The 14,501-nt window shown below is 36.4% G+C and overlaps 1 protein-coding gene across 4 annotated transcripts in view; it reads left to right on the top strand.

The window, feature by feature from the left end:
• The first annotated feature begins 203 nt into the window (after positions 1-203).
• The window catches only part of LOC143246778 (ecdysone 20-monooxygenase-like), a 36,946-nt gene continuing 22,648 nt past the window's right edge, over positions 204-14,501 (top strand). The window contains exon 1 of one of the 4 annotated variants that reach the window (XM_076493925.1): positions 204-311. Coding sequence is in view for 1 of the 4 variants with exons in the window: in XM_076493924.1 (XP_076350039.1) it covers positions 687-730 (44 nt within the window). In the remaining 3 variants the exon portion in view is untranslated. Of the gene's footprint in view, positions 312-546; positions 731-12,256; positions 12,391-13,602; positions 13,623-14,501 lie in introns of those variants that run through there. The other 3 variants (XM_076493924.1, XM_076493926.1, XM_076493927.1) reach the window with 3 other exon arrangements.

Below are 14,501 nucleotides of genomic sequence, written 5' to 3'. Positions count from 1 at the left end.
TAGAAGATATAATAAACGAATTACAAACAAAACCATAACGTAATAAAAATAGAATTCGCTATTTTAAGAACCCATTGCTCGTATTAATGCTTTTTTGTTGTTAAAACATCTAAAATAAGTCATACATTAATTGTAATGAGCAAGTCAAAGGAATGTTCTTTACACTCGATAGATGACGCCACTACTGTGTTAAGGCCTTAAGACTTTATTCTCGTTGATTGTAATTTTGACAAAGGTTGACTTCCTCATTTCTCATATATTATTTTGGTGTCGGGTTGTGTGGTACTAACGAAAGAAAGAAAACTTAAAAGGTGAGTTTGTGCGTAATAAATAACTCTGAATTTCCTTTATCAGAGTAAAATTCATTAAATTCATATTGTCTTTTGAATAATATTCTTGCATAGATAATACAGTATTAGTATCTGAATAGCACTAACAGAAGTAGTTTTTGTCTTTGATATAATAAAATCATAACGCTTAAACAAGATGAGATTCAACCAAGCAGCAGAACTTAGCACTACTGCGGAAGTCAAGTGAAGTAGACCAAGTAGTCCGTCACGATAAATTTAGTCGTTCAAACTAATTATTATTTTAGCTTAAAGATGCAAAACTAATTACTGTTATAGCGGCAAAGTCTTTTTAGTTTCTACATTTAAAAGTTTTTATTATGCTAGTTTTAAAATAATATGTGGAAAGAATGTCAGCGTAACACCCATAAAGTTTTAACATCGTAAGTTTCGACGTCTCTCACACCCAAACTTGTAATACTATAATATAATGAAATACTTTAGTCATATTTTGCAAAGAAAGGTGTATTTTGTTTTGACAGATTTCCTGTTTACGTTTTTAAGCTAAGTGTACTTCGAGAGCAGAGTATCCATATCCTATGATAAATAATCGTCTTTTTTTTTTTCGAAGTAATATTTTATAAATTTAGACTAGGCTATTATTTATAAGCTCGGTTCCTCTTATGCTGACTAGGCTTGGCAGTGTTGTGTCTAGCTATTGTATAAATATTCGTTATTGTAAATATGAAACGTTAGAGGATATTTAAAAGGTCTTTGGGTTAACAATAACGAAAACAGGACATGATTATAAAACACTCCTCTGATTTAATTACTGTCATTAACAAATGTGAATTAATTAAATACAATATAAGCACAGCTTTCCAGTTGATGAAAGGTTCTAGTGTTAAATTATCTTATTAGTATATGAAACGTCAAACTTGGTCTATTGTGCTTTTGATAAAAGTAAAATACAAAATTAATGTAACATAATTTTTGGTACATCATGGGGTCTGTTGGTCCACTTCAGCTATCCCATCCTCTAAGCTACACTAAAGCTATTAATAAATAAATTAAAAAAAAAGTCTTAGCTGTTTATCATTCACATAGTTATCAAGCCATCTCTTGAATTCACTAGCTCCACAACATTTGAAGGTAACTCATTCCAAAGGTCAACCATCTTATTAGAAAAATAAAACTGTCTTAGCTGAAGATGACTTGCACCCTGTCAAAATTTATATTTGTGTACACTGGTTGTACTGTTCTGCTATTAAGTATGGAAAAAATACACCAAAATTATTAATTCTGTTAATCTTAAACACCTCAGTCAGATTTGCCCTAACTCTTATTATTTCAAGAGAAAACAATTTCAGAGATTTCAGCCTCTCTTATGATGGCCCCTCCATGCCAGGGATCATTCTAGAAACCCTACTGTGAGCCATTTGCAACAAGTTAAGATTGAACACAGTATTTCAGATGTGGCCTAACCAGCAATGTAGACAAGGGAAGTACAACCGTGTTAGACATGTATTCAATATTTATGTAGATACAACCTAAAACCCTATTTGCATTACCACAAGTAACAGCACGTTTGGAGGGATTCGGAGACCGATGGACTATTGCACCAAGATCCCTTTGTTTCATGACACTGTTCAGATTATTTCCATTCAAATTATACTTGTTATTCAAACTATGATAACCCACATGCAGTATCTTACATTTATTATAATTAAAACCCATCTGCCATGTATTTACCCAACTTACTAAATAATCTAAATTATTTTGTAAATCAGTAGCATCACCTTCATAGCCAGCAACACCCAAGACCTTAATATCATCTGTAAATTTAAGTAATTTATTGACCATTCTTTCGTCTGTGTCATCATGTAAATCTAAAAGTGCTAAAGGTCATAAGACTGACCCATGAGGTTCATCACTTGTAACATTAATCCAGTTTAACCAAACATTATTTATAATTTTCTCCCATTCAGCCTCTCTTCTATACAGTTTGCCAACTTATCCACCAAACCTATAGAGATAATTTTTAACCATGCCATTTATGTCGTATCTTGTCAAATGCTTTTTAAAAGTCCAGATATACCAAATCTATACTCTTATCCTCATCTACATATGCAGTAATATTTTCAAAGAATGTCAAAAGATTTGTAAGGCAAGATATTTCCTAAGTAAAATCATGTTGACTATCCAATAAAATTCTAAACTTTGTTAAATGACCTTGAAAAGCATTTTTTAACAAACTTTTCAAAACATATACCACAACTGATGTAAAACTGATGGGTTTATAATTACTGGGACAATTTCCATCTTGAAGTGAAGAAATGCAATAGCTGACATTCAAACTTTTGGTACCAACACATTATTTGAGGACTGACAAAAAACAGTAGTAAGTGGCTCACATATCCAATTTTTAACCTTCAAAATCTCGGGGGAATATTATCTGCCCCTCCTTCAATATTGGGGTTCAATATGTAAAACTAATGGGTTTATAATTACTGGGACAATTTCCGTCTTGAAGTGAAGAGATGCAATAGTTGACATTCAAACTTTTGGTACCAACACATTATTTGAGGACTGACAAAAACAGTAGTAAGTGGCTCACATATCCAATTTTTAACCTTCAAAATCTCAGGGGAATATTATCTGCCCCTCCTTCAATATTGGGTAAGTTTTCCACTGTTTACATTCAAATCTTAAATTGGTTTCCAAATCAGTTTCTTTGAAGTGCTGTTTCAGTAATGTTTTTAAATGAACATATATATTGATTGTAAACCTTAACAACACTTAACAAATAGAATGCCATAAAAATGAGATTACAGCTTTCATTAACAACCAATCTTCATGTATCACACTTGTTTATAGCTCAGCTTTTATGCAAGTTCAGGAAGTGTTTACTTTAACAGCTTTTCTTTGAACCTATTTTCATAATAGTTATTTCACTTAAGGTTAGAAGATGTCTCTATCTGTTTGGAGTGTTGTGTGAAAACCTGTACTGTTACATATGACAATTCTGTAGTCGTGTAATAATGTGTACCTTCAACTAATTTTGTTGTTCTGTGCCCCTTCAACTGATTCTCTAGCGGTGTGTAACAACATGCACCTTCAACTAATTCTGTAGTCAGGTGTAAATATTGTTATACGTAGTATCTCTGAGTAAGCTATGTGGGTATAATATGTATTTTAATTTAGGCTTAATGAAATGTTTTAGATGTAATGCTGTTTCTCTTAATACGGATATAATCACAATGAGTAAATCAGCCAACATTTAATGACTTCAGTTTCTTACCTGTAATTCATAAACTTGTTCATGATGTAATTAAGGAGATAAATACTTTATATTTAACAATCAATTGATAAATTGGTAACAACTTCTGATATTTGTATCATTGAGTGCTGTGATACAATTTGGGTGAATGGAAGAAGCCATCAAGACTGTTGTCATTTGTAGCAAGTTTAATATTTATACAGTTTGGCTTGTAGTGATAAAGGTTTTCTTCTGAGAGATAAAAATTAGATTAGTACTTTATTTTACTTGAGAATTGAATCATGGGTTTGTAGTGTTTTAAATGTTCAAAGTTACTGTTTGGTATGGCAACTTGAATTTTGTAAAGAAACACCCTATCTCCACAAATATATATATGGAAGTATTATCAAATGTAAAGTGATCTATATGCCTACGTAAAAACAAGCCAAATAGGCTTAAGGGGTTTACTCATGGCCAAACATTATCACTAGATTCCAAGCAAAGTTTCATTACCAGGTGATACACACGTCTGTATTCTACAGTCGAAGTCTTACGTAACCGTAACTTTTAACATTGAGAAATGTGTATAATTTATGTACTATAATATTTGTTGAAGCAAGAATAATTTTGAATGTTGGTGAATGTCAGGTGATTTCTCAAAGATTTATTGCCAAACTAATGAATTAAGTAAACAAACAATCTACACTTATCTGTTAATCCAGGGGCATCAGATGATAACCATTCGTACGTTTATGCACCGTAGTTATCGGAATGTGTTATTAGCGTTTTTCGAATGACCCTGGTATTTATAACGGTATACGTGTTTGGTGACGTTCAGAGCAACTATCAGTTCTCACGTGACTATAAGGGTGCACTGTCCTGAAATTGTAGGGTGAAGGTCACCAGCAACTTTGAGCGCACTAGAAGGAAATGTTCAATGTATTATATTTGTTTGTGTGATTTAAGTAATTCATATGTGACATTCATTGTTTTCAAATAGATTTCAGTTGTATTTTATAAAGCCATTGTTGGCTATCCGCAGGTGACGCAACGTAACTTGGAAACGTTTCCGAAACAGTATAAAGTCCCATCAGTTATTGCTTTTTAAAACGTGTTTTTGGTATATTTATCAACAGGGCTCGAAGAAATAAATTCGTGGATGAGTGTTGGCCACTTTTTGAAGACATAAGTGGCCAAAAACGTAAATTATTTTCAGTGTTTTCTTCATCACAAAGACGTGAATTATTCTCAGTAAACTATAATTTTTTACAGAGATTCCGAAGAAAACGGAAATTAGTGTTCTCATGTTATTTCACGTGATAAACCACATTTACTAGAGAAATATAATTACTGTTACGATAACATTAAGCCCGTTTGTTAGAGGTTGAAGCCAAAATCATATTATATACCAATCGTGTAGGTTACCAAGTAAGTAATGTTAATCAGCCCTACTTGTACGTTTGAAAGGTATTGCTGATAAAGTGTATATATTTATGAATACATCCTAGTGACATGTAGCAGGAAAACGGGTGTGGATTGAAACATCCAAGTAAGCCTTAATTAGCTTTTACCAGATATAGAAAGCATGTTTCTTATATTTAATAGTTTCTACATGTGGGACTGCCGATAACTCTTTTGATCATATTTTGTAACATACGGATTTTGTCACTTTACAGCATAAATCATTTATTATTTCTGGTAAGGAAATAACTTTTGGAGCTAATATTTGTTTAACTACTTAATGGGTGTGTCTTGTTAATGATCTAAAATTTGTTTAACTACTTTGTGGGCACGTCTCTTGTTAATGATCTGACATTTGTTTAACTACTTAATGGGTGTGTCTTGTTAATGATTTAACATTTGTTTAACTTCTTAATGGGTGTGTCTTGTTAATGACCTAACACTTGTCTAACTACTTAGTGGGCGTGTCTCTTGTTAATGACCTAACACTTGTCTAACTACTCAGTGAACATGTTTTTTTTTTAATAACTTAACGAGCTAACATCTATTTAACTGCATCATCAATGAACATGCATCTTCCTAGTGGGCTAATAATTTGTGCTTATCTGATATTGGAAAACCAAGTGATGTAAAAATCTTTTTAAGAAACGCTGTTAACATATCACTGTAGATAAATATGTATAGAAACTTTAGAAGTACCAACACAGTGACCTTAATGTGATGTAGGGTACCATTACAACTTATCAAGATAACCTTGAGAAACTGGGAGAAATTCCAAATCCACAACTGTAAGATGTTTCAAGAGATCTTGAACGTGTATATCAAAAGAAGTAGGGAAAAATTCGAGTTCGTGATTTGGTGGTTTAGTGGGAATACCTTGATTTGGTGGTTTAGTGGGAATACCTTGATTTGGTGGTGTGTTGGGAATACCTTGATTTGGTGGTTTAGTGGGAATACCTTGATTTGGTGGTGTGTTGGAAATACATTGATTTGGTGGTTTAATGAGAATACCTTGATTTGGTGGTTTAGTGGGAATACCTTGATTTGGTGGTGTGTTGGGAATACCTTGATTTGGTGGTGTGTTGGAAATACCTTGATTTGGTGGTGTGTTGGAAATACCTTGATTTGGTGGTGTGTTGGGAATACCTTGATTTGGTGGTGTGTTGGGAATACCTTGATTTGGTGGTGTGTTGGGAATACCTTGATTTGGTGGCTTAGTGGGAATACCTTGATTTGGTGGTGTGTTGGGAATACCTTGATTTGGTGGCGTATTGGGAATACCTTGATTTGGTATATAAATTACAACTTCAAGAATAACCTATATTTACATGTGAAGAATCGATACGAGAAGGTCGTGAATTTTTGTGTAGAAGAAATTGGAAGAAAACCTAAATCTACGACAAAGAAAACTCTGGGCCAGTGATTAGATGACGAACCTGTAGAACCTTAACCTCTGTTTGACACGTAATAAAGACAACTCCGGACCAGTGATTAGATGACGTACCTGGAGAACCTCAATGTCTGTTTGACATGTAATAAAGAAATCTGTGGATTAGTGATTAGAGGACATATCTTGAGAACCTCGACTTCGATGTGCTTGACATGCAATGAAGAATACTCCGTATTTTATGTATTAGATTTGGAAGTCATAAGGAAATATGTAAAGAATTGATGTGTCAGAAGAGCAGATGTGTGTTGTTTTTTTTGTGTGGGAATCGCACATAACCTGTAATAAGGAGAAGTAACATGGTGGCAGATGATATATTGGATGTAGCAGCAAGTGTTTGGGAAACAGTTTTGTTATAAACAGATTTCTAATCTACCACATGAAAGATTTTTTACTATTTTATACAACTAAAGTTTTCATCACACTTCGTTCATTTTTGGTTTGGTTTAACTATGTCGTTCTACCAATTCTGAAACTTTTCAAAAGTTTTATAAAACTATAATAGTTTTTGGGTCACTTAGTTTTCATCATTTCGTGTTGTACGTGTTTAAAACGAGCGACGTTATGCCAATAACATGTGCCGTTGAAATAAACAATGTTGGTGCTGTTACAGTTAAAATACCACGTGGGCTGATCGTGTGGAAATGTTTTATTCTAGAAAGTTTCTAGTTTCACATGTAGGTGACTGAAATCTGAATCAAACGAAATAATTTGCGAATTAACTAGAACAATCTTTCTTTATATTTTCACTGAAGTTTGATGTTAAATCAAGGTATTGACACATAGTATTGGGGTCATCGTCATATTCGAATTGTTGTAGATATCAAAACGTTTCTTTGTATGTTGTTTCTATTTGCTCAATGAAAGATTGTTTGTCGAGAAAATGTCATTTAAAAACATGTCAAACAACACTTCAGTGAGTCTTGAATTCCTGTAGACGGGCGGTCTTGGGGTGGCTCCCCTTGGGTCAGTCGGCTGGTCCACTCGGGCTAGAGTCAACCAAGTACCAGTGTTGTATGTTCTCAACAGGTGTTGTGGACATTGTATCTGATGCTGGTGTTTTGGTACAGTGCTCAAGAAACCCTGGCATTGCTGCAGTGTCCTTATTTGACATTGTAGTGCATCTCCTCATAGGACTCCATGGTGGGTGGAGTCAGTGGGCACCGAAATTTCCTTTTTTTATTACAGATCCTCCAAATAAAATAGTGAAAAAACACTCCAAATGTAAACGACCACGTCTTTAAGATTCTGAGCAGCAATCTTTAACATCTGTAACACCTGTACCTCATTTTCTTATATTACATTCTCTTTCAGAAAAACTTTTAGGACAAATGTCCCCCTTTTTTATTCAGAAAGGACTGGAGGGACCTGCTGGCTCTCCAAAGTCAGTAAAGAAGCTTTGATGTGGTGACATTGGTTGAAACATCCACATCTCAACATAGTGAATTCCTCTTGAATTCAAAGGCAATTGGGGATGTACCTATTGAGGTTACCCCTCATCCTACTTTGATATCATCATGAGGAGTTATTGTGGAGAGGGATTTGAAGAACGTCCTGAGCCAGAGATTCTCGCTTATTTCTCCGCTCAAGGAGTTTCTGCAGTGAGGCGCATCTCCACTTGCAAAAATGGAATTACAATGCTGACCAACATCCTCATTTTAACATTTACATCACCACGTCCACCTGTCACCATCAGAGTAGGTTATTTTAACTACAGGGAACGGCCATACATTCCAAACCCTCTCCCATGTATCCAGTGTCAGTGGTTCTGTAACTCAAAGACGTCATGTTGTGGTTCCTTGACGTGTGCTCGTTGCAATGACAAGGACCATGATACCTATGAGTGTGAAACTGACCCTAATTGCGTGAATTGCAATGGCTCTCACCTGTCCTACTTTCGTTCTTGGCCTAAATGTTTGGAAGAAAAAGAGGTGCGGCGTTTGAAAACGATTCATAACATTACTTATCTCAAGGCTCGAAAATTGCTGTCCACCACCTCATCTCGGACTATGCTGCTGTACTTCATTCCACAACTGCAGTGGGAGTGCAGACAGATCTCTCTGTGCCTCCAAAAGAATCGTTCTCAAAACAAATGAAAAGTCTTTTGACTTCCAGGGTTAAAAGCGTTGATAAATTAACTTCAACACCCATTTCTGTCCCTTGTATGCATTCCAACAAACCCCAAGATCCACTTTCTTTGATTCCAGGTACAAGCATTTTCTCGGATACATTTTCTTTTCCCAAAACAATCATTTGTTCACGTCCTCAGTCACTGGAATCCCCTTCCAACAGCAAAGACCTGCCCCATGGACTCAGGGCAGGATTCTTGGAGGTCAATAGACCTCTTTCGAATATAGACAGTAAGGAAAAAAGACGTAGTCGTATACAGAAGGGTTCTTCACCCAATTTGCCTACACGTAAATAAAAATGGCCACATTCATACAATGGAATTGTCGAGGTTTACGTTTTAATCTGGATGACACCAAAACACTGATTGCTTCCTACCATCCTGTATGCTTTTCCTCACAGTAAACATTTTTTAAACTTACTGATACAGTCACCTTTTGGCGGTTTTCTTTGTACAGAAATTACAGGCTGTGTGATGTATGAGTGCATGGAGGCGTGACACTGTTGGTTGATCAGCATGTGCCCACCCTGTCTTTACCACTCGACACATCCTTGGAGGCCGTAGCCATCTGTGTTTCCTTGGGCTTTACCATCACTGTTTGTTCTTTTTACCTGTTGCCTGGAGAGACATATGATGAATCGGACCTTGATGCTCTCATTGAACAGTTGCTGTCTCCTTTTTTAATCCTGGGGGACCTTAATGGACATCATCCCCTCTGGGAAAGTGCTGATATTGATAAGAGGGTTCGCTCTGTAGAGCACATGCTCTCTGATTACAACCTTTCTCTTTTCAATACTGGTTCTTCTACTTATTTCCAAACACCTACTTAGTCCTTTACAGCTATTGATCTCTCAATTTGCTCCCCTTCATTATTCTCCCATTTTTCATGGAGGGTTGACAACAATCCATGAGGTGGTGATCATTTTTCTATAATTTTGAGAGAGATTGGCCGGGTTCAGTGTCATCCAACCAACATGCCCTGGTGGAAGTTGGATAAGGCAAACTGGCCCTCTTTCACTGCTCTTGCAGAACTTGATTCTGTCATTCTCTGTAAGCCATCAGTAGATGACTGTGTGGTAGCAGTAACTGACTGTATTATACAAGCAGCTGCTCAGTGTATTCCTAAAACCTCGTCTGTGGTGGAATCCTGCCTGCCACATGGCACGGACGGCTCAAACACGGCTTGAGATACTTTCCGTAGATATCCCACACTTGAACTGCATCACTTTCCAACAGGCCCATGCACATGCTCATTGGGTAAGATGTCAAAGCCAGAAGGAATCTTAGATTAAGTTCACAACCGGCACATCTTCTACCATCAGTTCTAAAGTCATATGGGACAAAATTCCAAAGGTCAGTGGGCAATATACTTCTGTCCTCCTCTCGATCTTGCTCGCTGATGGCCAGAAAGTTGCTGATACCCAAAGTATCGCCGATACTTTAGGTGAAAGCTTTTTTGCTGGATATCTAGCACTTCTGCATTTTCTTCTAACTTCTTGGCCATCAAGACTTGGGATGCAATCTCTTCTTTTTTTTCAAGCTGATTGTCTTTATGACTATAATCATCCCTTTACACTGGCGAAACTGAAACTGGCCCTTCATTGGTATGGCAGTGCATCGGTTGGACCTTATGATGTACACTGTGATATGCTGTGTCATCTATCTCCTGGCAGGAGAATGTTTTTCCTGATGCCTGGCGCCAGGCTATTGTCCTACCTTTTTCTAATCCGTCCAATTGCTTTAACTAGCTGTCTGTGTAAGACCATAGAGAGGATGGTTAATGCTCGTCTTGTTTGGTTCCTCGAATCAAACATCCTCCTCTCGCCCACCCATTGTGGGTTTCAATGACAGCGCTCCACTATGGACCACCTGATTCTACTTGAAATGCAAGTCAGAGAAACCTTTATCAAATGACAACATCTTGTATAAATATTCTTTGACATTGAGAAGGCTTATGATACCACATGGAGGTATGGTATTTTGCACTTTTGCCACCAATGGGGTATTCACCCTGATCCTGAACTCTGTGTCGGCGAAGTTGTGTTGCCTGTGGTCCCTGAAACAGAGTTCTTGTGGCTTATCTTTGACTGCAAGCTGACCTTTATACCACACATCAAACAGCTACGGGTCAAATGCACAAGAGCACTGAACATCCTCCATGTCCACTCTTGCACCACTTGGGGTGCAGATCGATGTTCTATGTTAAAGATATATCGTGCTCTTATTCGATCGAAACTCGACTATGGATCATTGGTCTATGGCTCTGCCAGACCCTCGGCCTTAAAGATTCTAGACCCCATTGATCATCAAGGATTTTGGCTAGAGATTTCTGCCCTTCCTCAGTTTAGAGCTCATACACAGAGATTCATGAACTTTCTTTGTATCTCTGCCGTTAGGTACTGTCTTTCCTATATGCTTCGAAACTTCTTTCCTCACCAAAGTATCCCACCTGGGGTTGCGTTTTCCTTCCTCGGTGGGCAATACTTTTTCAGAACAGATGATCTGCCATTGCTCCTTTTGGCCTTCGTATTCAGGTGCCGTTTGATGAATTGGGTCTGTCCTTGGATGACATTGCTGTATCCACTGGTCAGCCCAGTCCTCAATTGTTACTTATCTTTAAGTCATCTGAGAAAAGTAGACACTCTTGAATGAAAATACTGTCTGCTATTTGCTGAGCATCTTTTGAACCATCCCTCCACTCTGATTTATACAGATGGTTCATAATCAGGTGACTGTTGGCTCTGCCATGGTTTGTTGTGGTTTAGTGGTTGCTCGCAGAAACCGTCCTACAACTTCTGTGTTCACTGCTGAACTGTATGCTATTTCTCTTGCCCTGGATCACATAGAAGCTGGACAGTTCTCAAACTGCACTATTTATACTGACTCTCTTAGTTCTCCGCTGGCCATGGAATCACTTTACGTTAGTTCACACCATGTTCTCGCCGATATTCAAAACTGACTGGCCCATTTCTATTTAACATCTACTTCTATCCAGTTTTTCTGGATATGGTATTCACGGGAATGAGCTCGCTGACACCGCAGCTAAGTCTATCCACTATGGCACTCTCACCGCTCTGCCTGTTCTATACATGGACTATGGCAGTCGACTTGGAGTGAGCAACCCGAAAACAAGCTTTTCCAAATAAAACCCTGTATTGGACTTTGGCCGTGTTGTTTCCAGAAGGATCGGAAGGAGGAAGTTCTAACTAGACTACACATTGGTCACAGTTTTATAACTCGTCATTTTCTTTTATCTAGAACTGATGCACCAGTGTGTAGTTTGTATAACACTAAGGTTACAATAAGCCACATATTACTGTCTTGTCATAGTTACGATTCACAACGCTGGCACCATTTTAAACATGTTCTGTCCCAAGGTTTGTCCATAACGTTAGACATTGTAATTGGTGATGGTGACACTGTGCACCATGATAATGTTTTTAGTTTTTTAAAGGCTATTAATATAGTTAATGCCATTTACGTTTTTTTATTTATACATTAGACCTTTTTTAATGAAATTCCCTTTTAAGAATCACAGTCCATCTAGTTCGATTTGAAATTAGAAAATGACCATAATGTCATGTAAATCGAAACCAGGACTGGAAAGGCCAACTTCAGGTGACTAACGCTGCTGTTTGAACTACCCGTTAATCATCCTGGCGAGTTATTACAATTTTGCTACAAGTCTTCTAAAACTTTTATTAGTTTTCGAAAATAGCCATAACGTCAAATATCTCAGAACCAGGACTGGAAATGTCAACTTCAGGTGACTTATGGTGGTTTTTGTACTTACCTATTAGTCTTCCTGGTGAGTTATGATAATTACAATTATGCTACAGAAAGTCCTTTACAACTTGTATTACTGTAGTTTCTCTCTTAACATTGTTGACTAGATGTAAACATTGGTTTTATGCTATTTATGTTTTAAACTTTGTTTTGTTTTACCTTAATTTCCTTGTATGAATTTTATTTTAACTTTTTACTGGATGTTTGGCACAGATAGGCCGAGCTACTTTATGCTATAAAACAGTAAATCAATCAACCATCGTCATCACTATATCAGAAGTTATCCAGTTTTATCTTAGCTATTAGACTTGTGTCTGTGATTATAATTTTCATTTCTATGTACACTGTCAATCTTCTCATCATTAATCATGTAGTTTGTTTGTTGTATCATTATCATTTAAACTGGAGTTCTCCAGATATATCATTGCCGTTCAACCTGGAGTTCTCCAGTTTTATAATTTTCATTAAATTTCAATTAATATAAAAGTTAATGTTGAATTAAAAGTCTTATGAAACTGTTGCTAGAAGTATGTATAACTGTGTCGTGAAGTATGTATAACTGTGTCCTGAAGTACGTATAACTGTGTCCTGAAGTACGTATAACTGTGTCGTGAAGTACGTATAACTGTGTCGTGAAGTACGTATAACTGTGTCGTGAAGTACGTATAACTGTGTCGTGAAGTACGTATAACTGTGTCCTGAAGTACGTATAACTGTGTCGTGAAGTACGTATAACTGTGTCCTGAAGTACGTATAACTGTGTCGTGAAGTACGTATAACTGTGTCGTGAAGTACGTATAACTGTGTCGTGAAGTATGTACAGCTGTGTCCTGAAGTACGTACAGCTGTGTCGTGAACTATGTATACCTGTGTCGTGAAGTAGTACAGCTGTGTCGTGAAGTATGTATAGCTGTGTTGTGAAGTTTATTTAATTAGGTCGACATAGTTAAATGTGATATAAGATTATACAATGTTCGAGGTCACAAAACAGGGTTCTCGTGTTATCCACTGGTTAAATGCGAAGGACATCCAGTCGATGACCAAAAGTTCTCTATGCTCCGCCTAAGAATTCTATGTGCTACGGTGCCCTTCGCATTACACAGTGGCTCTAAACTAAAGTGTACTGATTCAAATTAAACCAGTGGGTAAGAGCTAACGTTTACAATAAATCTAGCCACGGTCGTCTGTCCCCTGCTGTTTTAGAGATATCACCGTGTCTAATTAATATTCTAGAACTTTCTTTGGCTTCCTTACGTAAGCATGCTGTTACATTACATAAATATAGTTGACAAGTTAAACTGTTTCATAGAGTATTATGCAAGAATGTTGCTACGTTATTAACAACTGTGTCGTTATTACAGTTTTTATAAAATGTATGTACCCTGTGTCGAGGTTCATAACGTTGTGTCCGTATACAAAACAGTTATGTTTAGTATAATAGTTGATTTTAATATACACAAGTTATATGTCGTTACATAGCTGGGTCATTGGCCTGAAGTTAGAATACAGGGTTATGTCACCTACAAAAGGTTTTACGATTTATCTGAGCTTTAACCGGTTTCTCATCTTAGTCGTACATTCAGAGTTTTAGAAGGCGGCCATATTTAATTATATCATTATTACGGTTTTGTACTTTCTTTTCTGTACAAAATGTAACGGCAGATAATTTGTTTTCAGCACGAGATATACATCGAGTGTTTTACTAGTGGAGAAATGAGTTACAGATTCTGGTGTAGTGTTGTTAAGACTGTTGTACCTCGTGGTCAAACACGAGAGAAATCACATAATTTATTTCATCCACTGAATCAATTTTTAGTTTAACATTATGGGTGGCTTATATGTTTGTACTTTAGCCTGCACTATGAGGAGTTACGTCAGAATGTCATTGTTGTTTTCACATTACTAATAGTTTATATGTTTGTATTCAAGTTGTTGTTTTCACATTATTAATAGTTTATATGTTTGTAATCAAGTTGTTTTCACATTATTAATAGTTTATATGTTTGTATTCAAGTTGTTGTTTTCACATTACTAATAGTTTATTTGTTTGTAGTCAAGAGTTACGTCAGAATGTTATTGTTATTTTCACATTATTAATAGTTTATATGTTTGTAATCAAGTTGTTGTTTTCAC

The sequence above is a fragment of the Tachypleus tridentatus genome, chromosome 3 (assembly GCF_004210375.1).
Source record: "Tachypleus tridentatus isolate NWPU-2018 chromosome 3, ASM421037v1, whole genome shotgun sequence".
NCBI lineage: Eukaryota > Metazoa > Arthropoda > Merostomata > Xiphosura > Limulidae > Tachypleus > Tachypleus tridentatus.
The sequence above is the reverse complement of the archived record's forward strand: the minus strand, read 5'-3'. Positions and strand labels throughout refer to the sequence as shown.